At 44.9% G+C, this 27,471-nt stretch overlaps 1 protein-coding gene across 1 annotated transcript in view; it reads left to right on the top strand.

The window, feature by feature from the left end:
• Positions 1–26,249, top strand: part of LOC141213690 (uncharacterized) — a 34,249-nt gene extending 8,000 nt beyond the window's left edge. The window contains exons 2-6 of the mRNA XM_073665293.1: positions 19,103–19,252; positions 19,382–19,681; positions 19,765–19,862; positions 20,061–20,151; positions 22,914–26,249. Of these exons, the coding sequence (XP_073521394.1) occupies positions 19,549–19,681; positions 19,765–19,862; positions 20,061–20,151; positions 22,914–24,610 (2,019 nt within the window). The 5' untranslated portion in view covers positions 19,103–19,252; positions 19,382–19,548 and the 3' untranslated portion in view covers positions 24,611–26,249. The remainder of the gene's footprint in view (positions 1–19,102; positions 19,253–19,381; positions 19,682–19,764; positions 19,863–20,060; positions 20,152–22,913) is intronic.
• The last annotated feature ends 1,222 nt before the right edge of the window (positions 26,250–27,471 follow it).

Here is a 27,471-nt window from a genome sequence, read left to right as displayed (position 1 = left end):
CCCCTTGTGCGTCCTCAGCCTATTGCTGTCTGTCACCTGGTATATAGCTCAGCTGCTCCCATCTATCCCTGTCTGAGCATAGTGTTTCATTCAGTGTGTGCTTGCACTCTGAAGGTGCCAGGTCCCGTTCTTTGTCTCCTGCTTTGCGGTATCAGTTCCCGTGTCTGAGCTGAGTCCTGTCTATGTCTCCTGCCTTGCGGTTTCAGTTCCCGTGTCTGAACTGAGTCCTGTCTATGTCTCCTGCCTTGCGGTATCAGTTCCCGTGTCTGAACTGAGTCCTGTCTATGTCTCCTGCCTTGCGGTATCAGTTCCCGTGTCTGAACTGAGTCCTGTCTATGTCTCCTGCCTTGCGGTTTCAGTTCCCGTGTCTGAACTGAGTCCTGTCTATGTCTCCTGCCTTGCGGTATCAGTTCCCGTGTCTGAACTGAGTCCTGTCTGTGTTCTCTTGTCTGCCTATCCTGGAGGCTGTATTTCCAGGCCTGTCTGAACACGCTCCTAGCCTGTTCCTTCCGCCTTCTAGGGGCCGATTACCTAGATCCGTTCCTGTATCTTGTCTGTCCTGTCTGAACACGCTCCTAGCCTGTTCCTCCCGCCTTCTAGGGGCCGATTATCTAGACCCGCTCCGGTATCTTGTCTGTCCTGTCTGAACACGCTCCTAGCCTGTTCCTCCCGCCTTCTAGGGGCCGATTACCTAGACCCGCTCCTGTATCTTGTCTGTCCTGTCTGAACACGCTCCTTGCCTGTTCATCCTGCCTCTCTGGGGCCGTATTCCCAGACCCGCTCCTGTATTCCGCTGCAGTGTCGGTCTCCTCCGTACACTCAGTTCCAGTCTGAACTCTCTCCTATCCTTTACCTGTTTTGCCTCTATGTCCATTCCCTTCCTTTTTCTGCAGAGTCTGAACTCGTACCTAACTCCTGCTTGTTGTCTCTGTACTCCCGTTTGTGAGTTTGTGGTCCACTCGCTACTTCACTGCAAGTACCCTGTGGGTATCTGGCTCTGCCTTTCCCTTCCTGTCTGTTCCGTGTGAACAGAGCCCTGTCCCCCCTGCTCAGCCTTGCCTGCTCTGTCTCCTTTGCTCACCGTTCCGGCGGTTCTAGCCTGCGCTGCCTCCTTTGCTCACCGCTCCGGCGGTTCTAGCCTGCTCTGACTCCTTTGCTTACCGCTCCGGCGGTTCTAGCCTGCTCTGACTCCTTTGCTCGCTGCTCCGGCAGTCTCGCTCCGCTCTTATCCTTTTGCTCACTGCTCCGGCAGTCTCGCTCCGCTCTTATCCTTTTGCTCACTGCTCCGGCAGTCTTGCTCCACTCTTGCTCACCGCTCCAGGCGGTCTCGTCCTGCTTTACTCTTGCTCACTGCTCCGGCAGTCTCGCTCAGCTCTGACCCTTTGCTCACCGCTCCTGGCGGCCTTGTCCTGCTCTACTCTTGCTCACCGCTCCAGGCGGCCTTGTCCTGCCCTGTTATCGCTCACCTCTCTGGGCGGCCTCACTTTGCTGTGTTTGTCCGCCACATCTGTGGTTCTGTTCCTGAGTCCCAGTGTGTACTGGGTCCTATCCCGCCTGTGTTCCTACCTGCTAGTGCCTCCCTGTCTGCACTCTAGCTGTGCTTGCCTGTACCCCCCTGCCTGCATACCCGCCTGCCTGCATACCAGTCGTGCCTGCCTATACCCACCAGTCTGTGTGCCAGCCTACCAGTCTGTTCCTGTATTCCCCTGTGTGGGTCAACAGCCGTGTCCGGGGTCTGTCCTGGAGTAGCACCTGGTCCCTCTGCTCGGTTCCTCCTTGGTGCACTGGCGTCGTATGCCGTCGTGCGACCCTGGTCGGATCGGGTGAATACCTAGTTACGCCCCTCCAGGCATTCACTCTCCGGCACGGTCCAGTGGAATCACTACAATCACACGCACACGCCGCTCAGCCCGGGCGTGTGCATTACAATAGGATAGAAAATTTGGAAGCCAAGTGGCAAAATGATCCACAAACTGATGGGAGGGGCCCGGAGGGCGATAGACAACCGCCACTCGCAGGGAGAAGGGCCGGTAGAGTCTGACTCTGTGGGCCTCAAAAGAAGGGAAGATAAGTGAGGGTGCTGGGGTGGTAACCTGAAAAGTACATTTTGTTTAAAGGGGCAGACCAACACTAATTATTACCTGTTGACGTTCCTTTATGTGCTGATCAAGTTAGATTGGAATGGGACCCTAGGGTCACTCATCTACCATAAACCTTCAAGCACTAATAAACTATTGAAGTGGGATAACCACCACCCCCATCCCCATATAAAGAGGAAAACCCAAGGGCCAATTTTTACGGTTGAGAAGGTACTGCTCGAATGTCACAGATTTTAATATACAGGCAATAGACCTGAACACCAGATTAAGGGATAAAGGGTACTCGTGGTACATTTTGGATTCCGCATCATCATTTGCAGAAAAATGGGAGAGACACTCCTCCATACCAATCCAAGAGACCTAGAAGAAGATTGGACTACACGAGTAAGAAAAACTTATGACAATCAGAGTGACTGTATCTTTCATATCCTCAGAAAACACTGGGATATACTTGTGGTCGACCCGGACCTGAGGGTGCTGTGGAATCTACTCCCACAATAACTTTCAGAAAGGGTTGGTCAATTAGGGACCATTTAGTGCACAGTGTCTATAAAAAACCTGCACCCAAGGGGATTTGGCTAGATAGAAGAATCTGCGGTTTATTTAGATCTGGAGAATGTTGTACACGTAATTGGATGAGACCATGTAAATCTTTCTCAAGTTCCTCCATGGTTAAAATCCTTTTCCAGTGGGATTATTCCAACTGTAAAACCTCAGGACTAGTATATATGGCCACATGCACCTGCCCCCTAGAATATGTAGACAACATCAAGAGGGAGTCTAGGAGGAGAGTAGGGGAGCATTTGGGCGATATATGCCATGGTTGGGAGATCCCATTAGTGAGACACATGAACAGTGCACATCGAGGTGAACCCGGAGACCTCTCCTTTTGTATCATTGAGGTGGTTAAACCCAATGTGAGAGGAGGTGATCACAATAGATGTATCCTCTGAAAGGAAAGTGAGTGGATTGTTAGACTGGATTCACCAGCCCCTAAGGGACTCGATGAGCAAATTTCCTATGCCTGTTTTGTGTGACTACAGCCCCATTCTGGATTATATTTTTGGATTTTATGCTCTACCCATTGCTAGTCAGTTCCCTGTGAATGGGGTTCACATATTGTTGTACTTCATTGAGATATCTGAGCTTCTATATCAGAGTTATTACTTATCAATTATATTCCACTTATACTATTTCATCATTAACAAGTGTAATGATCCTTGTGTATCTCTAATTGTGCAATAGAGGTCAAATTTGACCATTTAGGAATATACTGTTGGCCACCATCCCATAATTTTTGTAGTGATAAAGTAGATCTACATGCCTATTACATGATGGGAGGATGTGCAGTACTTTTTTTTAGTTTCCCATGATGCTGATCTCAGAGATAGGATTTTTCTATGTTGGTGGTATGCAATCCAATACCATATGCGATCCGGTGTGGAACGCATGCTTCCGGACATGCGCATGCGCAGATAGGAGACCGTGATGCACTCCGGCATGGAACGCACATGTCTGGGCACGTTTGAGCTTTCTGCCGCCCGTTGTTTTGTGCTGGATTGTGGGGCGTTCTTGAGAATTTATTTTTGTTCCATCTTTCTTTAGTTGATCCCACTGATGCATCAGATAAGTCCTCAGAGAATTATAATTAGAGGAACCCATGGACACATTAGGATTTGTGACGCTGACCTCCGCTCTCCTCTATTTCCTTTGAATTTATTGTGTGACCTGTATTTCAGAACAGTAGCTCCTGGTTTGTTTAGTTTCCATGTGTAAATTGAATTTGACTCGTAGTCTTTGATATCTCTCTCAAACGTAGTTTTTTTTATGTCTGAGATCCATCCTCCAGACTTTGTAAATTCTTTTGCATATTTTGTTTGAGTTTTGGATCCAAAAAGGCTTCTACACTAGGCGGAATAAGCACGAAGCAAGTATCAAACGCAATGTAACTTGGTTATCCTATAAGGGCTTTTTTAAATGTGGCCATAAACCCTGTAAAGCATGCAACTATGTTAATAAAACCGACACATTTGAAGAAAACCTAACGGTACAGCAATTTTCAATACACAATTTCATCAATTGTACCACTATAGGGGGTCATTTATTTAATAGAGTGTATAGAGAGTTAACTACAATACGTGGGATGCACATCAGGTCCGCTAAAAAAATGTATTAGAAGACATTAATCTATTAAGATATTTGTCAGTCGGCACCACACAATCTAAATCACTGAAATACCGGGTGCAATGGTAACTGTGCAACAAAGCAAATAAAGAAGTAGGTAGCGAAAAACTTGTACAGTGAGATAATGCACACCCAAAAATAATAAGAATTACTACAAATAATAAATAAAATAGCAACTTTATTTCATGTAGGGACACACAAGTGGTTAAAAAACATATGACCCCTGACGAAGCTACTGTAGAAGCGATACACGTAGGGTATAGATACCTACTTAGGGTTTCCACTGTAGAGAGGTAAGCCCTACGCGTATCGCTACTACAGTAGCTTCGTCAGGGGCTGTATTTCTCTTGCTGATCAAAAAGGTCATAGTATTTGTATAATCCTGAATGCTGAATTCTATTCTTTTGGAAACAATCATGTTTACTGTGCTAATGACAAATTGTACTAAGTCAGCTGAAAGTTTATTTACAACAGCCTCTGTGATACCAACTATGTAAATAGATTAGCTCAAACAATGATAGGTGATCCCTGCACCTTTACCTCTTTTACCTGGGCTTTATGACCTCACACAGATGTAAATATAAACAGGGGTGTCTGTAGTGCTGTAGACAGAATGAAATTTGGGACAGAGAATCACGGAACATCAGAAGGACTTTGGAAGGAGAATGGGAGACATCCTTCAGGAAAGTAGATGGATTGCATGGCATCTAAAGAGACACAGATTTGTATTCTACATGATTCTAGTCTAAGGGTATCAGCCCTCACTGGAAAGTTTCAGATCTGCTCCATTAACCATCAGAGAGACCATGGATACTTTTAGGAAGTCCAGGAGAGGATGAAAAAGTCACTTGGCCCCATGGATATGCTGTTTTGGTGTTACTAGGAGGGACCCACCGGTCACCTAGAACCCATGGAGACATTTGGAGTTGCCAGGAGGGACCCACCGGTCGTCTGGTCCCATGGAAACTCTCGGAGAGGCCAGGATGGGACCATCGGGTCTCCTGGTCTTGTACCTCGATGGACTGTTGACTTCCTAAGCTTGCCGCTACCTTCTCTCTGTGGGGGCCAGCCAGAAGCGGAGGGCCACTGGTTGAGTTAGTTGGCCCTGGAAGTCTCCAAAGTCGCAGCTGTTCTATCCCAGGCGGGCGGAGAAGGAAGGGTGAGACTGTGTAATGTTGTACCATCTTGGGTATTTGCTGGACAGTTCTGTATGTTTAATGTCTCCTTTGTAGTTCAATAAAGTATTGCTACACTGTTTTACCCTCACCCTGTGTTGTTTGAGTAGCGTTACACCCACAGAAGACCCCGGGTCTTCACAGTCCCTGACCAGGGCGGCTCATGCTGTATTCTTCAGACAAGGTGCATTAAATAAACAGTGAGCTGACCTCCCTCTCCATTTTCTCATTATATGCATGTTTTCCTTATAGAGACAAATATTTATTTTTGCTAAAACTGTGATATTTTCACTTTAAAATTTTTTTAAACCTTTTTTATAAACTTTTTAAAATAACTCTCATTAGTGTGATTATACAACACAGAAGCCTTTGATTGCTCAGGTGATCCACCGTACTACTGTAGTGCCGTGTACTATCACTGCCTGTCAGTGTAATACTAACTGCCCCATACACATGAGATAAGTGTTGGCTGAACGATCATTTGGCAGACGGCTATCTCTCCAGACTCCCCCATACACAAATATTCCAGCTTTCCTGTGGTTTGTATGACTGACTGCATCTGTAGGGAGGTCCCCAAATACATTATATAGTCAACCAAAATCAGTGCTTCCATGTAACTTTAGTCTAATGTTTATGGAGGCGTTAAAAAGTAAGTTATGGAACTCTGCCTCTGGCCCGGCTTAATAGACTTTTGTACATTACATGCCCAGTACTTGGGGGAGGAGGGCATTCAGCCAAACTTTGTCACATCTTCTTGGATGCCATGTTTACTTTTTGCAGGAGCAAGTGGTTAAACTGCCAGGGATTTTATTGCAGCTGCACCTCTGCCATCCCTGAGGTGTACATCTATGTTCTGGTGTCCAAAAGAGTTCATAACTAGTGTTGAGCGATACCTTCCGATATCGGGAAATATCGGATCGGATTGGATCGGACCGATACCCAAAAAGTATCGGATATCGCCAATTCCGATACCGGAAACCAATGCAAGTCAAATGGACAGAAATATCGGAATAAAAATAAACCCTTTCTTTCCTTGTAGGTTAATTCTACATGAAGGAAAACAACTAAGAATAATGTAGAATGTATTGGGGGAGGTGGGGGAGACAATAAAGGCATAGAGGTTTAGCCCAATCAAATTGAATAGCAGGAATTAATATTTTTTTTAAGACGTTCTGAGTTACGGAAATATTGACTATGTTAAGTATTTTTATATTTTGTCAGATATTTATGTTTCACTACTTCCATGCTCTTCACCTTCTTTTTTACTTCTCCCACACTTTCTCCATCATCCTCAGCATCAGCATCTTTTTCATCAACTTCTTCTTCACCTTCTTCATCTTTTTCTTCTTCACCTTCTTCGTATTATTCTTTTTTTTTACATTCTTTATATTCTTCTTATTCAACTATTATTCTTCTTCATATTCTACTTCTTCATCTTCTTCATATTCTTCTTCTTCATCATATTCTTATTTGTGACAGGCATTCCTGTAGTTGTTATCTATAAAAGTTTGAACCTTACACCTTTCGTTCTGCCCGTCACAAAAGATTTACAACAGGATTTGTCCGCGTTCAGTTTGGCCTGCAACAGTAGGTCTTTTCCAGGGGCACCACGAGGAGGAACGGACTCACCCCCATACACTGCTTAGTCATCTTCTGCTTATAATTTAGATATTATCTTTTGCTCTGATTTTTAGTCTTATGCTTAATGTTCTTCCGCTTTTTGTTCTGCAGCTTCTTGTACTTCTGCTTCTTGGTTTTCTGTCTCTTTTTCTTCTGTATCTTGGTGGTTGTCTTCTCTTCTTTGTCCTCTTGGTCAACTTCTTCAGGGTCATCTTCTTGGTCTTCTTCGGGGTGGTCTTCAGGGTCCTCGTCTTCGGGGTCCTCGTCTTCAGGGTCCTCGTCTTCGGGGTCCTCGTCTTCTTCGAGGTGGTCTTCAGGGTCCTCGTGTTCAGGGTCCTCGTCTTCAGGGTCCTCGTCTTCTTCGGGGTGGTCTTCAGGGTCCTCGTCTTCGGGGTCCTCGTCTTCTTCGGGGTGGTCTTCAGGGTCCTCGTCTTCGGGGTCCTCGTCTTCTTCGGGTTGGTCTTCAGGGTCCTCGTCTTCAGGGTCCTCGTCTTCTTCGGGTTGGTCTTCAGGGTCCTCGTCATCGGGGTCCTCGTCTTCTTCGGGGTGGTCTTCAGGGTCCTCGTCTTCAGGGTCCTCATCAGGGAGATCCAGAGTGATTACCAAGAACCATTTCAAAAAGCTTGAACTTGGAAATGTAGCAGAAGGTACAAGAAGGCTGAGGAACTATCGAGGACCAGCTGAAGGTACTGGAACCCGGATGGGTAGCAGAAGGTACAAGAGCCAATGGAACTACCGAGGACCAGCTGACGGTACTGGAACCCGGATGGGTAGCAGAAGGTACCCATGTAAAAAAAAGTTTCAAGGCCGCGAGCCGGCCGCAGTTACCAAAACCCACAGTCCTACAGGGGGTGCTTGTCCTATTGGCACTATGGAACCAGCCTTCATTGCCAGATCCCGCAGCCCACATAGGAGTCACCTAAACTGCAGGCACCATAGAGTCGGCTAACCCGACCGCAACACGATAGGACAATGCATTGGAGGCAAAGTGACTTTGACACTACACGGAAACAGCTGGCGTGCTGGAACCAGGCTGGGCAGGAGGGAGTACCCGTGCCAAAGACTCTGCCGAGAACCAGCTGACGGTACTCGAACCCGGATGGGTAGCAGAAGGTACAAGAGCCAATGGAACTACCGAAGACCAGCTGACGGTACTGGAACTCGGTTACTAAGCAGGAGGTACCTGTGCCAGAAAGCACTACCAAGGACCAGCAGACGTTGGTGGAACTTGGATACCGAGAAGGAGGCACCTAAGCCAAAGGCACTGCCGAGAACCAGCTGACGGTACTGGAACCCGGATGGGTAGTAGAAGATACAAGAGCAAATGGAACTAACGAGGACCAGCTGACGGTACTGGAACCCGGATGGGTAGCAGAAGGTACAAGAGCCAATGGAACTACCGAAGACCAGCTGACGGTGCTGGAACTCGGTTACTAAGCAGGAGGTACCTGTGCCAGAAAGCACTACCAAGGACCAGCAGACGTTGGTGGAACTTGGATACCGAGAAGGAGGCACCTAAGCCAAAGGCACTGCCGAGAACCAGCTGACGGTACTGGTACCCGGATGGGTAGCAGAAGGTACCCATGTAAAAAAAACTTTCAAGGCCGCGAGCCAGCCGCAGTTAACAAAACCCACAGTCCTACAGGGGGTGCTTGTCCTATTGGCACTATGGAACCCGCCTTCATTGCCAGATCCCGCAGCCCACATAGGAGTCACCTAAACTGCAGGCACCATAGAGTTGGCTAACCTGACCGCAACACGACAGGACAACGCATTGGAGGCAAAGTGACGTTGACACTACCCGGAAACAGCTGGCGTGCTGGAACCAGGCTGGGCAGCAGGGAGTACCCGTGCCAAAGACACTGCTGGGTAACAGCTGGCGGTGCTGGAACCCAGGGTAAATACTAAAAACAGAGTGGAGCCAGAGGCATAATTGGAGCAACTTTAAAATCTGTAGTAGTGTGAATGTGGACAGAGCAGGAGAAATTGCCGGACACACAGCTGGGGATCAGCTGACATTACTGAATCCCAATAACACTGGAGCAAGCGTTGACTGTGCAGACGGCACTTCTGAGCAGCAACTAGCGGTATTGGAGCCCAGGGTAAATACTAAAAACAGAGGAGCCAGAGGTGTAATTGGAGCAAGTTTTAAATCAGTAGTACAGTGGATGTGGACAAAGCAGGAGAATTTTCCGGACACACAGCTGGGGATCAGCTGACGTTACTGAACCCCAATAACACTGGAGCAAGCGTTGACTGTGCAGACGGCACTTCTGAGCAGCAACTAGCGGTATTGGAGCCCAGGGTAAATACTAAAAACAGAGGAGCCAGAGGTGTAATTGGAGCAAGTTTTAAATCAGTAGTACAGTGGATGTGGACAAAGCAGGAGAATTAGCCGGACACACAGCTGGGGATCAGCTGACGTTACTGAACCCCAATAACACTGGAGCAAGCGTTGACTGTGCAGACGGCACTTCTGAGCAGCAACTAGCGGTATTGGAGCCCAGGATAAATACTAAAAACTGAGGAGCCAGAGGTGTAATTGGAGCAAGTTTTAAATCAGTAGTACAGTGGATGTGGACAAAGCAGGAGAATTTGCCGGACACACAGCTGGGAAACTGCTGACGTTACTGAACCCCAATAACACGGCAGCAAGTGTTGACTGTGCAGACGGCACTTCCGAGCGCCAACTGGCGGTGTTGGAGCTCAGGGATAATACTGAAAACAGAGGAGCCAGAGGTGTAATTGGAGCAACTTTAAAATCTGTAGTAGTGAGAATGTGGACAGAGCAGGAGAAATTGCCGTCCGCACAGCAGGGGAACAGCTGACGTTACTGAACCCCAATAACACGGCAGCAAGTGTTGACTGTGCAGACGGCACTTCCGAGCGCCAACTAGCGGTGTTGGAGCTCAGGGATTACAGTTCAGGTGGTAGAAGCATGAACACAACAGGAGACCTGGATACTGTTGCCAACCAATTATTTATTCTGGAAGAGGACTGGCAAATTCATGAGAGATCCAGGCCTTGTTCATTTTGAGAAAAGTAAGCCGGTCAACGTTATCGGAGGATAGTCGCATGCGACGGTCTGTTAGTACACCACCTGCGGCACTAAAGACGCGTTCCGATAATACACTAGCAGCAGGGCAAGCTAGCACCTCCAATGCATACTGACTAAGCTCTGGCCATGTATCCAGCTTACAGACCCAAAACTTGAAGGGAGAAGAGCCGTCTGGGAGTACACTGAGAGGGCAAGACATGTAGTCTGTCACCATCTGACGGAAACGTTGCCTCCTGCTGACTGGAGCCGTCTGTGATGGTGTAGATATTTGTGGCGGCGGGGACACAAAACTTTGCCACATTTCAGCCATACTGGTCTTGCCTTGTGCTGAGGCGCTGCTTCTGCTCCCTCTTTGTGCAGAGCTTTCTCCACTGCCTCAACGCACTGAGCTTTGTAAAGCTCTAGCAGCACTGCTCTCGGTTGGAATGGAGAACATGATGGAATGCACCAGTGCGTCTTGTTACTCCCGCATTTTACGCTCCCGGTTCAATGGTGTTATGAGGCTTTGTAAGTTGTCCCGGTAGCGACGATCTAGGAGGGTGGACACCCAATAATCAGCCGTGTTGAGAATGTGGGCGATGCGGCGGTCTTTTCTCAGGCACTGCAGCATGAAATCAACCATGTGCTGCAGACTGCCAACTGGCCAAGAAACGCTGTCCCCTGCTTGAGGCGTGATCTCTGCCTGCTCTGCATCACCCCACCCTCTCTCTAGATACTGACTACTAGAGCATTGTGTACCTCCCTCCTCTGGACAGATGTCTTCCTCATCCATTGACTCCTCCTCATCCTCCTCACAAAGTGTCCCCTGCCTAGGCCTTTGTGAGGAACCACGTTGCGCAGACTTTAGAGAAGCAGATGGCATTTGTGACTCCTCATCCTCCACTTCTTCCTAAACCTCGTCCCTTAGTGCTTGCAGTGTTTTTTCAAGCAGGCAGATAAGGGGGATAGTCATGCTGACTAGTGCATCATCTGCACTCGCCATCCGCGTGGAATAATTGAAGGCACGCAAAACGTGGCAAATGTCCTTCATAAAAGCCCACTCAGTGGTGGTGAAGTGTGAACGGCACGCACTGCGACTTGTTTGCGCCTGCTGCAGCTGGTACTCTATTACTGCTGCCTGCTGCTCACACAACCTCTTCAACATATGTAACGTTGAATTCCACCTGGTGGGTAGGTCACATATGATGCGATGTTCTGGAAGACGTAATCGGTGCTGCAGAGCTGCAATGCGTGATCTTGCGTTGCTGGAACGCCGTAAGTGAGCGCACTCTATGCGGACCTTGTGAAGCAGTGCATCAAGATCCGGATAGTCCCTCAAAATACTCTGCACGACCAAGTTGAGCACATGTGCCAGACATGGGATGTGAGTGAGGTTGCCTAGGCCCAGAGCTGCCACCAGATTTCGGCCATTGTCACACACTACCATGCCTGGCTGGAGATTCGCTGACACAAACCACACGTCGCTCTGCTGCTTGATGGCATTCCAGAGCTCCTGCGCTGTGTGCCTTCGATTCCCCAAAGAAATTAATTTTAATATGGCCTGTTGACGTTCGGCCACGGCTGTGCTCATATCGGTCATCATAACAGGTAACCAACCGTTCACGGGTCGATGTGGAGGTAGACCGTGACGGCTCCTGCAGCGCTGGTTCAGAGGAACTGGAGTATGAGGAGGAGTCAATGTGTACAGACTGGATTCCTGCAATCCTTGGAGTTGGCAGAACACGTACAGCGCCACTCTCAAGATCTGTACCCGGCTCCACAACATTTACCCAATGGGCAGTGAGGGAAAGGTATCGTCCCTGTCCATGCTTACTGGTCCACGCATCGGTGGTCAGGTGGACCTTGCTACTGACAGCGTTTTGTAGTGCATGTTTAATTTTTCCCTCCACATGATGTTGCAAGGCAGGGACGGCATGCCTGCTGAAATAAAAGCGGCTGGGCACGTTGTATTGTGGGACTGCCAATGCCATAAAGTTAGAGAAGGTGTCAGTCTCCACCAGCCTGAATGATAGCATTTCAAGGGCCAGTAGTTTAGCAATGCCAGCATTCAGAGCCTGTACTCGGGGGTGGTTTGCCGAGTATGGGCGCCTTTTCTCCCATGCCTGTGCTAACGATGGCTGTAGACTGGCCTGGGAGTGTGAGGATGACTGGGAAAGTGGTGCTGTGGGTGGAATTACACTGTGTCTCTGTACAACAGTGCCAGAGATTCTTCCATGGCGATCCTGTGAGGAAGCCGAACCAGCTGTGTGTGAGCTGGAGGAAGAGGCTACAACACGAGCTGAAGAGGTGGTAGGTGGCGCTGTAGGTTGGCCTAGGTCTTCAGTGTGTTTTTGTAACTCCACCACGTGCTTGGTCCGCACATGTTTCCACATATTTGTGGTATTGAGGTTGCTGACACTTTTCCCTCTTTTCACCTTCTGATTACACAGCTTGCATTTGACAAAGCAAATGTCATCTGCAACTGTGTCAAAAAAGGACCAGGCACTGCAAGTCTTGGGAGCGCCCGCTTTGGATTTTGGAAGAGCCATGCTCCTAATGGGTGCCGAAGTGGAGGCTACAGGCAACCAAGTCTGCCCCCTCCCTCTCCCTCCTTTTTGGGCTGTTCGGGGAATCTCTTCCTCAGAGCTGCTCCCACCACCTTCCTGTCCCTCACGCCATGATGGGTCAAGGACCTCATCATCTACACCATCCTCTTCAAACAACTGCTTCTCCTGGGTAGTCTCAACAGCACAGTACGCACCAGAAAGTGACACCTGAGTCTCCTCATCAGATGCATACTGAGGTGTGCTGCTGAGCATAGGCACTGGCCCACCCGCCTCTTCAGATTCAGAGAGACAAAACGGTTGCGCATCACTGCATACTACCTCTTCTTCAAATTCTCGAATTCTGCTTGGCTGGCCCCCTCTTTCCAAGCCAAGAGATTCAGAGAACAGAAGTAGAGATGGCTCCTGTCCAGGGCTCTCTGACTGCCTGGGCAATTTGGCAGGTGGTGAAGAGACAGATGGGTGCTCTTCAGTGCTCAGGACCTGAGAGGATGTGAAACTAATTGAAGTCGATGCATTAGCTGCCATCCATCCGACAACGGCTTCAATTTGGTCCTCCCGCAGCAGTGGGGTATGGCTAGCTCCTACAAAGCTGCGCATAAAGGACTGTTCCCTGGTAAAACTGGGGGATGCTGAGTCACTGGTGCCCGCAGCAGGCACAGAATCCCCACGTCCTCTCCCTGCAGGCACAGAATCCTCACGTCCTCTCCCTGCAGAAACTCCACGCCCACGACCACATGCCTTACTCCCTGCCTTCTTCATCTTGGTAGACTGATAAAGATAGGCAGCAAAGGACTAAGGGCTTAGTGTGCTTATTCCTGAACAGCTGCTAACAGGTATAAGAAACACTAATTTTATAAAGTGTGGACTAGACTTTAACCCCTTAAGACCCGCGGGTGGTTTGCACGTTAATGACCGGGCCAATTTTTACAATTCTGACCACTGTCACTTTATGAGGTAATTACTCTGGAACGCTTCAACGGATCCCCCTGATTCTGAGATTGTTTTTTCGTGACATATTGTACTTCATGATTGTGGAAAAATTTCTTCGATATCACTTGCGTTTATTTGTGAAAAAAACGGAAATTTGGCGAAAATTTTGAAAATTTTGCAATTTTCAAAATTTGAATTTTTAAGCCCTGAAATCAGAGCGATATGTCACACAAAAGAGTTAATAAGTAACATTTCCCACATGTCTACTTTACATCACCACAATTTTGGAACCAAAATTTTTTTTTGTTAGGGAGCTATAAGGGTTAAAAGTTGACCAGCGATTTCTCATTTTTCCAACAAAATTTTCAAAACCATTTTTTTAGGGTCCACATCACATTTGAAGTCACTTTGAGAGGTCTTTATGACAGAAAATACCCAAAAGTGACACCATTCTAAAAACTGCACCCCTCAAGGTGCTCAAAACCACATTCAAGAACTTTATTAACCCTTCAGGTGCTTCACAGGAATTTTTTGAATGTGGAAGAAAAAAATGAACATTTAACTTTTTTCACAAAAATGTTACTTTAGACCCAATTTTTTTTATTTTCACAGGGGTAACAAGAAAAAATGGACCCCAAAATTTGTTGTGCAATTTCCCCTGGGCACGCAGATACCCAATATTTGGGGAAAAAATACTGTTTGGGCGCACGGCAGGGCTCGGAAGGGAAGGAGCGCCATTTGACTTTTTGATTGTAAAATTTGCTTGAATAATTAGCGGACGCCATGTTGTGTTTGGAGAGCCCATGTGTGCCCAAACTTTGGAGCTCCCCCACAAGTGACCCCATTTTGGAAACTAGACCCCCCAAGGCACCTTTCTAGATGCATAGTGAGCACTTGGAACCCCCAGGTGCTTCACAAATTGATTCGTAACAATGAAAAAGTGAAAAAAAAAACCACTTTTTCATTTTTATGAATCAATTTGTGAAGCACCTGAGGGTTCCAAGTGCTCACAATGCATCTAGATAGGTGCCTTGGGGGGTCTAGTTTCCAAAATGGGGTCACTTGTGGGGGAGCTCCAATGTTTGGGCACACAGCGACTCTCCAAACGCAACATGGTGTCGCTAACAATTTGAGCCGATTTTCCGTTAAATTTGTTAGAGGACACCATGTTGCATTTAGAGAGTCCCTGTGTGCCCAAACATTGGAGCTCCCCCACAAGTGACCCCATTTTGGAAACTAGACCCCCCAAGGCACCTATCTAGATGCATAGTGAGCACTTGGAACCCCCAGGTGCTTCACAAATTGATTCGTAACAATGAAAAAGTGAAAAAAAAAACACTTTTTCATTTGTATGAATCAATTTGTGAAGCACCTGAGGGTTCCAAGTGCTCACTATGCATCTAGATAGGTGCCTTGGGTGGTCTAGTTTCCAAAATGGGGTCACTTGTGGGGGAGCTCCAATATTTGGGCACACAGCGGCTCTCTAAATGCAACATGGTATCCGCTAACAAATTGAATGGAAAATCGGCTCAAATTGTTAGCGGACACCACATTGCGTTTGGAGAGCCCCTCTGTGCCCAAACTTTGGAGCTCCCCCACAAGTGACCCCATTTTGGAAACTAGACCCCCCAAGGCACCTATCTAGATTCATAGTGAGCACTTGGAACCCCAGGTGCTTCACAAATTGATTCATAAAAATGAAAAAGTGTTTTTTTTTTCACTTTTTCATTTTTACGAATCAATTTGTGAAGCACCTAGGGGTTCCAAGTGCTCACTATGCATCTAGATAGGTGCCTTGGGGGGTCTAGTTTCCAAAATGGGGTCACTTGTGGGGGAGCTCCAATGTTTGGGCACACAGGGGCTCTCCAAACGCAACATGGCGTCCGCTAACAATTTGAGCCGATTTTCCATTCAATTTGTTAGCGGACACCATGTCGCGTTTGGAGAGCCCGTGATGTGCCTAAACAGTGGAGCTCCCCCACAAGTGTCCCCATTTTGGAAACTATACCCCTCAAAGATTTTATTAAGGTGTATAGTGAACATTTTGAACCCAGAGGTACGGCACATTATTTGTTTACATTAGGTCATCATATTGAATAAGTTGTCATTATTCTTGAGCGCAAGTGCTCGCTACTTGAGTTTGCATCGGGTACTCAGGTATGCACCATGTACAGCGTGTGCTCGAGTGACATGCTCGAGTCCCTGCTCCGCATGTTTCACGGTTATTATACACCCAAAAAAAACCATGCGGGGATCGCTCGTGCATGGCAGGCAATCCCCGTAAAGTTTTTTGGCCGCGAAGCATATGGGGCAGAGACTCGAGCATGTCACTCAAATACCCACGATACTAAATGCATACCAGAGCACCCGATGCAAACTCAAGTAGCGAGCACTTGCTCTCAACACTAGTCGCCATATCGTCATCTTTTTTTCTTACTTTTGAAAAAAATCCCAACCCCAGCCCTAACCCTAGCACAACCCTAGCCCCAGCACAACCCTAGCCCCAAACCCAGCCCTAACCCTAGCCCAATCCTAACTCAAGAGTTTATTTTTGACGCCGTTCCTTGTGCGGTATAAGTGATTAGACGACTTTATTCTTCGGGTCGGTGTGATTACAGCAATGCCAGAATCATATGGGGTTTTTATGACTGACAGCTGTCACACACTAAAAGACGCATTTTTTGTAAAATCTAGTTTTTGCATCGCCATATTTTGAGAGCTATAATTTTTCCAGATTTTGGCAGACAGTCATGTGACGGCTCGTTTTTTGCGGGATGACTTGACGTTGTTATTGGTGCCATTTTCAGGCACGTGACATTTTTTGATCGCTTTCTATTCCGATTTTTGGGAGGCAGAATAAACAAAAACCAACAATTCAGGAATTGTTTTTTTTTTTTTTTTTTTATTCTGTTCCGCGTGTGGTAAAATTGATGAGGCAGCTTTACTCTTCGGGTCAGTACGTTTACAGCGGTACCACATTTGTATCATTTTTCTATGTTTTGGCGCTTATACACAATAAAATATTTTATAGAAAAAAATATTTTTTAGTATCGCTTTATTCTGAGAGCTATAACTTTTTTATTTTTCGGCTGATGGAGCTATATGGCGGCTTGTTTTTTGCAGGACGAGATGACGTTTTCAGCGGTATCATTTTTATTTATATGCGTCTTTTTGATCGCGTGTTATTCCACTTTTTGTTTGGCGGCATGGTGATAAAGCATTGTTTTTTGCTTGGGTTTTTTTTTTTTTTTTTTACCGTGTTCACTGAAGGGGTTAACTAGTGGGACAGTTTTATAGGTCAGGTTGTTCCGGACGCGGCGATACCAAATATGTGTACTTTTATTGTTTTTTTTTATTTTTTTTATAATAATATTTATTGATGGGTACATTATATTTTTATTTTTGGTGTATTATTTTTTTTATTTTTTTATAATATTTTTGCACATTTTTTTTTTTTTTTTTTTCCACTTTCACACAGTTTATACACTTTATTACTTTGTCCCACTCTGGGACTTTCACTTTTTTTTTTCTGATCGCCTGCATGGCACAGGAATGGAGCACAATCCCTATGCCATGAAGGCTGTCAGAAGTGCACAGTGTGAAGATTGCTTGGAGATGCACTGCGCATGTCCAAGCAATCTTCCTGCTCTCTGGTGACCCGGATGTTGTCATGACGACATCGGGTCGTCATGGCAACACCCGGGAAGCCTTTGCAGACTGCGCTGGAAGCCGGAAGAGGAGGTGAGTATCGCCGATCACCTCCCCTTGCCCCCGCAATGCCGCGATCGACTTCGATCGCAGCATCGCGGGGGTTAATGTGCTGGGAGCGGTGCGTGACCGCTCCCTGCACATAGTACCGGGTGTCAGCTGTGACAATCAGCTGACACCCGGCGGCGATCGCGGCCGCACAGCCTGTGTGCGCGCGCGATCGCGATGACGTACTAATACGGGTCTGGCTCTTAAGTCCCAGGGCACAGACGCGTATTAGTACGTCAGATGTTATTAAGGGGTTAATATGGGCTAATGTGGCCTACACAACTGTAAAGTGGAGTGTTTGGTGAACTTTGTTTAGGTTTTTTTTGTCACAAAAAGACACTGGATGTGCCCAAAGATGTAATACCGATAGTATCACAAACTTTTTGTAGCTATTACAATGTTGGAAGGTAACCTACAATGCAATAGATGAGGCTGCAAAAAATAGGCTAATACTAATCTGGCTGGGGCTGCAGGGCCCAATGCTGCAGAAAGGCTCCTCTAACTACTCCTATATAGTGTGTTTGGAACCAATTTAGCTGAATACGGATGGAACCACCACACTAATAGGAGAAATCAGGAAAAATTATGAATTGGCAAAAAAGGACAATGTATGAGGCAGTGACACACACTGAGTGCACTACAACCAGACGTGGCTGAAGCACACACTGCAGGGTGAGCTGCACTCACACACAGAGACCTTGCAGACAGCGGTGAACAGTGCAGATGCAGAGCACTGTGAACTGGCGCTGCAAGACAAAAAAAAATTCTCTATCTACTCCTATATAGTGTGTTTGGAACCAATTTAGCTGAATACGGATGGAACCACCACACTAATAGGAGATATCAGGAAAAATTATGAATTGGCAAAAAAGGACAATGTATGAGGCAGTGACACACACTGAGTGCACTACAACCAGACGTGGTTGAAGCACACACTACAGGGTGAGCTGCACTCAAACACACAGACCTTGCAGACAGCGGTGAACAGTGCAGATGCAGAGCACTATGCACTAGCGCTGCAAGACAAAAAAAAAATTCTCTATCTACTCCTATATAGTGTGTTTGGAACCAATTTAGCTGAATACGGATGGAACCACCACACTAATAGGAGAAATCAGGAAAAATTATGAATTGGCAAAAAAGGACAATGTATGAGGCAGTGACACTCACTGAGTGCACTACAACCAGACGTGGCTGAATCACACACTACAGGGTGAGCTGCAGTCACACACACAGACCTTGCAGACAGCGGTGAACAGCACAGAGAACTGTGCACTAGCGCTGCAAGGCACAGCGATTTATAAAGTAGCTTGGGTAAAGCAGAATAGAGCAAATAGGTAGCTAAAACTGTCCCTCAGAACAACAGCGTCCTATCCCTAACTGAATTCACAGCAGAGTGAGCTCAAAATGGCGGCGGCGGCTTTTATAGTGCATCATGACATCATTTCAGCAGCCAATCACAGCCATGCCATTAGTTAAGATGCCTACATGCCTAACAGGATGTGCCCACACTTCTTAGGATCCTCATTGGCTGAATAAAATGAAACTGGCTCATTGCATTATGGGAACTTCCGATTCCGGTATACGATATTGCAAAAGTATCGGAATTAAGTATCGGAATTCCGATACCGCGAATATAGGCCGATACCCGATATTTCAGTATCGGAATGCTCAACACTAATTATTATACAGGATTTTTATGATGTTCCATCGGCTCATCTTCTTCTCATTCAGGTCTCTACAATACCGGATCCTCTCAGTGAAGATCGTCTATATAAGAAAATTTTCCTGATTTACCTATCAAAGATGGATATGGACAGGGACAAGATGGTGGAGAGCATATTACACCTCACACTAGAGATCCTCTTCCGGCTTACTGGAGAGGTGAGAGATTCTGATGACATCACATTACATCATTCTTATCTATGGGAATAACAGATGGACAGAACTGGAGAGGTGAGGACTCTGGAAATGTCTGTAGTGAGATTTATTAATGTGTCTCTCCATAACCAGAGATTAATGACGGGGCCTCCACCTCACCCCCTGATACATGAGGACATCAATGACCAGATCCTAGAACTCGCCTACAAGATGATTGAGCTGCTGACTGGAGAGGTGACACTGCTGGGACATTATACAGTAACGCTATAAAGGGATCGGGGAGATGACGGTATCATTGTATGTGTCAGGTTCCTATAAGGTGTCAGGATGTCGCCATCTATTTATCCATGGAGGAGTGGGAGTATTTAGAAGGACACAAAGATGTGTACAAGAACATCATGATGGAGGTTCCCCAGCCCCTCACATCACCAGGTAATAGACAGGACTAAATACACACGGCCTATAATTATATGTATGTAAAGAATGAATTCAGTCTCTGTATGTGTTTCCTCCAGATCTATCCAGTAAGAGGACAACACCAGAGAGATGTCCCCGTCCTCTTCTTCCTCAGGACTGTAAACAAGAAGATCCCAATGTTCCTCAGGATCATCAGGTAGATGGAGAGAAGGTGTCATGAGATCTCCCCTATGATGTGTAGACACGGCTGTAAAAGTCATGTCTTCAGTCTTGTTTTATCCACCATTATTGTGTTTTATACTTGTGTAATGAGAACAGTGGAGATGGCAGGATTAGAGCCGATCATACATGTGACTTCTCCATCTGTCTTTGACTTTTATAATATTTGTTTCAGGGTGAAGATCTGACCCATATTAATACTATAGAGGCATATGTGAGGGGTGATGAGCGGTGTAAGGAGGAGATTCCTATATATGACTACCCAGGTGAGTAGTAACCATGAAATGTTGAGAAGTCTCAGATTTTTCTCAGTAATAGTGCTGGAGAACGCAGCAGTACTGGACCTGGGTGCACGAGTAGGGTCCAAACCACATATAATATAAGAGGAACCTCGGCACTCAGGTAATGAATTTTAGCAAAAGCAATTTTAATTGCAGTCCACAGCAGAAAAAAAACAAAAACACGTTTCGGTCTATACGACCTTCATCAGTGTACCACTTGTTGGGAATGACAATAGGAAAGGAGGGTGAGGACACAGTGTCTCAGGCAATAATCCCTTAGGACCAGAAGACAGGGAGAATGGGCTAAGGGATCACGTGCCTGAGACACTGCATCCTCTAACCTGGTGAGTAGTGACCACTAAATTCTGAGAAGTCACAGATTCTTCTCAGTCACCGGCTGTGGCAGCTTTATCAGTCGTGTAGTCCGGCCGTATCACAATCGTGTGATCACCATTTTCCCTCTAGACCACAACATTCTCCTCCGTCCGAAAATATTCAATTTTCTTTGTGTAATTGTGAAATTCTATAGATCTTCCAACCTGGAGGATCCACCTACCCCCTGGGATTAGTAGACGCTGACCGTCACCTGCCCAGATCTGTAAACTACAAAGCCAAATGACAGCGTACGTAGAAAGTGCTGGCAAGTGAGAAAATCACTTGAAGAAAAATATTCTGATGGGTCTGTAAGAGAAAGCGGAGGGTAATGATGCTGTTGGCTTCCTAGATCCCTGATATTTTATTGGATGAATCTACCTTCTCTCCCTTCTGTGCGGCTGAATGTTCTCATATGGTCCCTACAAGACCAGGTCCAGTCTTTCGGGCCAAAGTTTGCTTTTTTGATCGATAACATTAAATGTGCAGTGAGAGACAAGTGTGAATTTCTGTACAATAACAACAGAGTTTCCCTTTATACTTTTCAATTTCTTTTAAAACCAACGAACTTCAAACAGGATCTTGATAAACTACATAAAAACATTACAACTGTGCCATGATATGTCTCTAAGCTGTGCGTGGCTGATGGCTGTAATATACATCTATTCACGCCTGCAGGAGATGTGGTGGCATGGCTCGAGCCCTGGTTTCATGGATTCACTCCACGTCATAAATTCCATAATGTTTTCAATCCTAAAGAATTCAGATTCCAGCACAATCGCTCCTGAAATGGGGGCACTAATACTTTCTCTACTCTTCTGGTCAGGACTCATCATACCTCCAATGGTCCACCATAAATGAGTGCAACTCCGGTTTAGTGTTGGATTTCTCCCTTCATACTTACGTTGTTGTTGGGGATGTTACATGTTTATATATTCTTTCCTTTTTTTACAAGTTCATTCTGTATGATAGTCTGATTGTGGTGGGATCGGCCGGCCTCACTTTTGTGTCTCTGTAACTCCCTGGTAGTCTTTCTAAAAGATCTCCATTGCCTCTTCCAAATGTCCGAGATCTAAATTTAAGACACCTCAGCTCTGCAGTATTGTAAAAATCTTCACTTTAAATGTCTAATATTTCTTCTTGACACTCATGTGATAGAAAATATTGTCCCTTACGATAGTTTAGATTGCCAAGAGCCACCGAGCCCCAGACTCTAATTACCCTACAGAGGTTTCTCCACTAGTTACTCATTTTTCTCTGAAGACTGTTGAGTTTGATCATTTCAGTAGATGTGTTATTGTCTATACTCACAGTTTTTGACTTCAGTAATCCTCTGATGTAACCCCTTCCCGCAGACAGTTTTTGTTCCTAATCAGGTTCCATTTTTCATATTTGATATGTGTCACTTTATGTGGTGATAATTTTGGAATTCTTCACAAAGGATAATAGGAAACAAATGGACTTTACAAATTATTTTCCAACTTCTCTTGAATCTGACAATCCCCTATATACGGTTGTACACTACTGTCTGGGCACATGGCAGGGTAAGAAGGGAAGGAGCGACATTTAGCTATTAGGAATGCAGATCTTGCTGGAATAGTTCGCAGACACAATGTATTGGGGGCACTGTTCATGGTCACCTGGCAGCTCAAAAGATGGCCACCACGAACAGGCTTGTCACTATCTACCCTGTTTACAGATTTCACAAATTACTCTGCTCATCACCCTTTAACCCGTCTACATGGATGTGGACTTACACAGAGACCCCTAGGCTTGGGCCACGGTGTTACCAGCTGTTCTGTAGAGTGAGATGGGAAGAAGAATAGTCAGGTAGCCGGGTCAGAACCAGGAGGGCAGAGAAAGTACAAAATCAGAAGACACGAGTAGTCACTAAACGAGCCGAGGTCACAACAGGAACCAAATGCACAAGCCGGGAGCTGATCACAGAGGACTGAACCAGAGGAGAACAAGGCTGGATCTGGCAGCTTCCGGCAATATGCTTCCAGCTTTAGTAGGGTGCGGTGCTTTCCAAATGGGTGAAGCAGGGAGCAGATTACTCCAGCTGGACAGCACACACACCCATACTGCCAGACTGGATGGTACTACTGGTTCCATGCAAACTAATATAAGTGGCTGGACAGAGCCTGCGCCTTTTACTCCATATTTGGGAGGCAGAATGAATAAACAGTTGAACACCACGCTCCACTGGTTCATCCTATGAGGTTTTCTATTAGATGGTCATTGTCCTGGTGAATAAGTGAATTTTTTTTTATATAACTTGCCTTTATTTACAGACAGTTTAAGTAGAAATGTTCAAAAATATAAAATTCAAGGATTTTTTATTAAAAAATAATAATTGGTTTTATTCTTGGCAGATAACTGTACCAGGAGATCAGAGGGACAGCTGACATCTTCAATTTTCAAATCAGATAATTTTCAGATCCCACAGGATACAATTGAAGTGAATGACATTTCTCCAGATTTACCATCATCCCTTCACAGCAAAGATCTGTCATCTGATCCTATGAAACAGGTCCTGTCTTCTGATTCATTACCGACTACTAAGGAAAATCATAGTCACAAAATAAGCATTAAAAAACAAACTGCTCCTAATGCAAAGAAGCCATTTTCACATTCAGAGTATAGAAATAGTTTTCCTCTCAAAAAGTCTTTTCTTAAACATCAAAAAATTCACACAGTGAAGAATAGATTTTCTTGCTCCAAGTGTGGGAGATGTTTTAATCAGAAATCAAATCTTGTTAGGCATGAGAGAACTCACACAGGAGAGAAGCCATTTTCCTGTTCAGAATGTGGGAAATGTTTTACAGAGAAATCAACTCTTATCACACATCAGAGAACTCACACAGGGGAGAAGTCTTTTCCATGTTCAGAATGTGGAAAATGTTTTAACCAGAAATCTAGTTTTCTTAAGCACCAGAGAACTCATACAGGGGAGAAGCCATTTTCATGTTCAGAATGTGGGAAATATTTTACTGAGAAATCAAATCTTATCAAGCATCACAAAACTCACACAGGGGAGAAGCCATTTTCATGTTCAGATTGTGGGAAATGTTTTGTACAGAAATCACATCTTAATATACATCAGAGAACTCACACCGGGGAGAAGCCATTTTCTTGTTCAGAATGTGGGAAGTGTTTTGCAAAGAAATCAAATCTTATCAAGCATCACAAATCTCACACAGGGGAGAAGCCTTTTTCATGTTCAGAATGTGGGAAATGTTTTACAGCAAAATCAACCCTTATCAAACATCAGAGAACTCACACAGGTGAGAAGCCTTTTTCTTGTTCAGAATGTGTGAAATATTTTACAGAGAAATCAACTCTTATCACACATCAGAGAACTCACACAGGGGACAAGCCATTTTCTTGTTCAGAATGTGGGAAATATTTTGCAAAGAAATCAAAGCTTATCAAACATCAGAGAACTCACACTGGGGAGAAGCCTTTTTCATGTTCAGAATGTGGAAAATGTTTTGCAGAGAAATCAACTCTTACCAGCCATCAGAGAACTCACACTGGAGAGAAGCCGTTTTCATGTTCAGAATGTGGGAAATGTTTTACCGCGCAGTCTACTCTTATAAAACATCACAAAACTCACACAGGGGAGAAGCCATTTTCATGTTCAGAATGTGGGAAATGTTTTGCAAAGAAATCAAAGCTTATCCCACATCAGAGAACTCACACAGGGGAGAAGCCTTTTTCATGTTCAGAATGTGGAAAATGTTTTGCAGAGAAATCAACTCTTATCAACCATCAGAGAACTCACACAGGAGAGAAGCCATTTTCATGTTCAGAATGTGGGAAATGTTTTACAGCGCAGTCTACTCTTATAAAACATCACAAAACTCACACAGGGGAGAAGCCTTTTTCATGTTCAGATTGTGGGAAATGTTTTGTACAGAAATCAGATCTTAATAAACATCAGAGAATTCACACAGGGAAGAAGCCTTTTTCTTGTTCAAAATGTGGGAAATGTTTTAACCAGAAAGCGCATCTTGATAACCACCGGAGAACCCACACAGGGGAGAATGCCACAACTACACCCAACTAGTCTCTGCACAGACAAGAAAGGCCCTAGCTGCACAACTAAAAACCACCACAGACCTAACTCCTTAATAAGCCGTTGAGGAGTTTCTCGTACCTCCTCGTCCTCGTACCGCAACACACTGTCAACAAGGGGAAAGAAAAGTATGAAGTAAAATACGAAAACCCTGAATGAGAAACAAAAACACATTCATATAGGGCGAAGAAGTCAAGCTAAGGAGAACAAAAAATAGAAGGAACAAGTATAATCTCTCAAAAACCTAACATTGTTAGAATGAAAAGGTACTGGGAGGGAAAGCAAACTGACCTGGAGGATAGTTTCACCTTTGTGGTGAAACTTACAAAATTCATCCTCATCCACTGTATATAAACCTGTCCATTTATAATGACCACGGACAAGATAAAGATTCCCAACTCACATCAGGACCACAAGATCCCAGGTACTTTCAGCTGCATCACATGTAATGTACTTAATTATATGTACCAAATGTCCAACTGGGGGTCTGTATGTAGGGGAGACAGGGCAAAAACTTAGAACAAGGATGAATTCTCATCGCCACACAAAAAAAGACAAAAAGAATAGTTCTACTTGTGGCCACTTATTTTTACGGCCACAACTGCTTCTCCCTTTCCAAAACTGATATTTCTGCTTCACATCACTTGTCTCATCTATTGCATTATTCCTGTGCCATGTTGTGTATAAATATGTGACTCTTCAGATTTTGTGTTATACTATGTCTGATGAAGAGACCTGAGTAGTCTCGAAAGCTTACTGACTAATGGCTAACTGAAAAGATGGTATCAAAAACTGAGGACTCTCAAACTGTAATATTTGTCTCCATACAGCAATTTTAAGATCTCTCCACAGGTGTTCAATGGGATTTAGATCCAGACTCCTTGCTGGTCAGAACTCCCCAGCACTTTGTTTCCATCCATTTTCTGGGGGCTTCTTGAAGTATGTTTGGGGTCATTGTCATGCTGGAAACCCATGACCTAGGACACAAACCCAGCTTTCTGACACTAGGCACTACATTGTGACCCAAAATCCTTTGCTAATCTTCAGATTTCATGATGTCTTGCACACAGTGAAGGCACCTAGTGCCAGAGGCAGCGAACCAACACCAAAACACCTTTGAACCTCCACCATATTTGACTGTATGGGTTGTAAATTTATTGATTATGCTGCGCACCTTGGACAAAGGAACATGCTTATCCCTAAAGATGGACTTATAACCTTGAAATTGTTGATATTTTTCAACAATTTTAGTTCTCAAATCCTCAGACAGTTGTCTTCTCCTTTTTCTGTTTTCTCCATGCTTAGTGTGGCACACATATGCACACAATACAAAGATTGAATCAACTTCTCCCTTTTTTATCTAGTTTTAGTTGTGATTTTCATATTGCCCACACCTGTTACTTGCCACAATTGCGTGTGAACAAGCTTCACATGCTTGAAACAAAGTTGTTTACCTAGAATTTTGTCCGGCCTATTTTGTGTGAAATTATGTTCAATTTGCCTTTTTCTCTCTGTTTTCTTGTGTTGTTCCAATACACGCAAAGGAAATAAATGTGTATAACAAAACATGTAATTGCAATAATTTTCAGGGAGAATTACTTCATTTTCTGGAACAATTTCAAGGGATCCAACACTTTTCACCAGGACTTGTTTTTGTTGCCTTTTTAACTTGTTGCAGCATTTCATCCTCTACGTGTTCAGCTATATTAGGAGGCTTGTAGCAAAGTCCAATTAGCAGCTTTCCATTATTGCCATGTCCATGTACATTTACCCAGACTGATTCTACATCAGGAATGTAAACCTCACAACATGAAAACTTTGACAAAGTCGTGGGCCAACCAGTATACAGTATAATGAGCCCCACATCCTCCTCCATACATAAGAAACAAGAGGAAAAAACTTCAAGTCAGAGTCCCATATAATAGTGAAAAAATTACAAAATGTTATTAATTATAATTTATACAGGAAAAAAATATGAATCGCAGAAACAGAGACAGTTAATAGTAAAACAATGGAGGAGCACTAATGAGGAGCATGAGACAAATTAACATGATTCTTTTCTGATGTAAGTACATAATTGGGCTGCCAAAAAATAAGAATATATTGTTAAAATGCTGAGAAGCATTCAATAAAAGTGCAGGTGCTTGTGAGGTAGGTCAGAAGTAGTTGCTATATAAGAGGTTAGTTATACCGCTGTCTATATATAGGTACTAATATAGATAGCTCATACCGGGGACAGCAGACCTTTGTAAGTGGTATCAGTGCCCTGACTCTTAGGCGACAGGGTAAAAGTATATCCTAATACATATTAAAGCCTAGAAAATGCACCTAAGTAAGAAAAAAGATTAAAGAACTGCAGAAAAGGGGGTGTGTAGTCTCTCGGCCAATGGGTGTGGGGAGGACGTGGCATGACACATGGCAATCACTGCTACACCGCCGCATCACTACTACCCAACCATACTACACTGCTCAAAAAATAAAGGGAACACTTAACAGAATATAACTCCAAGTAAATCAAACTTCTGTGAAATCAAACTGTCCACTTAGGAAGCAACACTGATTGACAATCAATTTCACATTAAGTTGTGCAAATGGAATAGACAATAGATGGAAATTATTGGCAATTATCAAGACCCCCTCAATAAAGGAGTGGTTCTGCAGGTGGGGACCACAGACCACATCTCAGTAGCAATGCTTTCTGGCTGATGTTTTTGTCACTTTTGAATATTGGCTGTGCTTTTACACTCGTGGTAGCATGAGACGGACTCTGCAACCCACAGAAGTTGCTCAGGTAGTGCAACTCATCCAGGATGGCACATCAATGCGAGCTTTGACAAGAAGGTTTGCTGTGT

This window comes from Phyllobates terribilis, unplaced genomic scaffold (genome assembly GCF_046119375.1).
Source record: "Phyllobates terribilis strain yellow unplaced genomic scaffold, ASM4611937v1 Scaffold_207__1_contigs__length_3498100, whole genome shotgun sequence".
NCBI lineage: Eukaryota > Metazoa > Chordata > Amphibia > Anura > Dendrobatidae > Phyllobates > Phyllobates terribilis.
The sequence above is the reverse complement of the archived record's forward strand: the minus strand, read 5'-3'. Positions and strand labels throughout refer to the sequence as shown.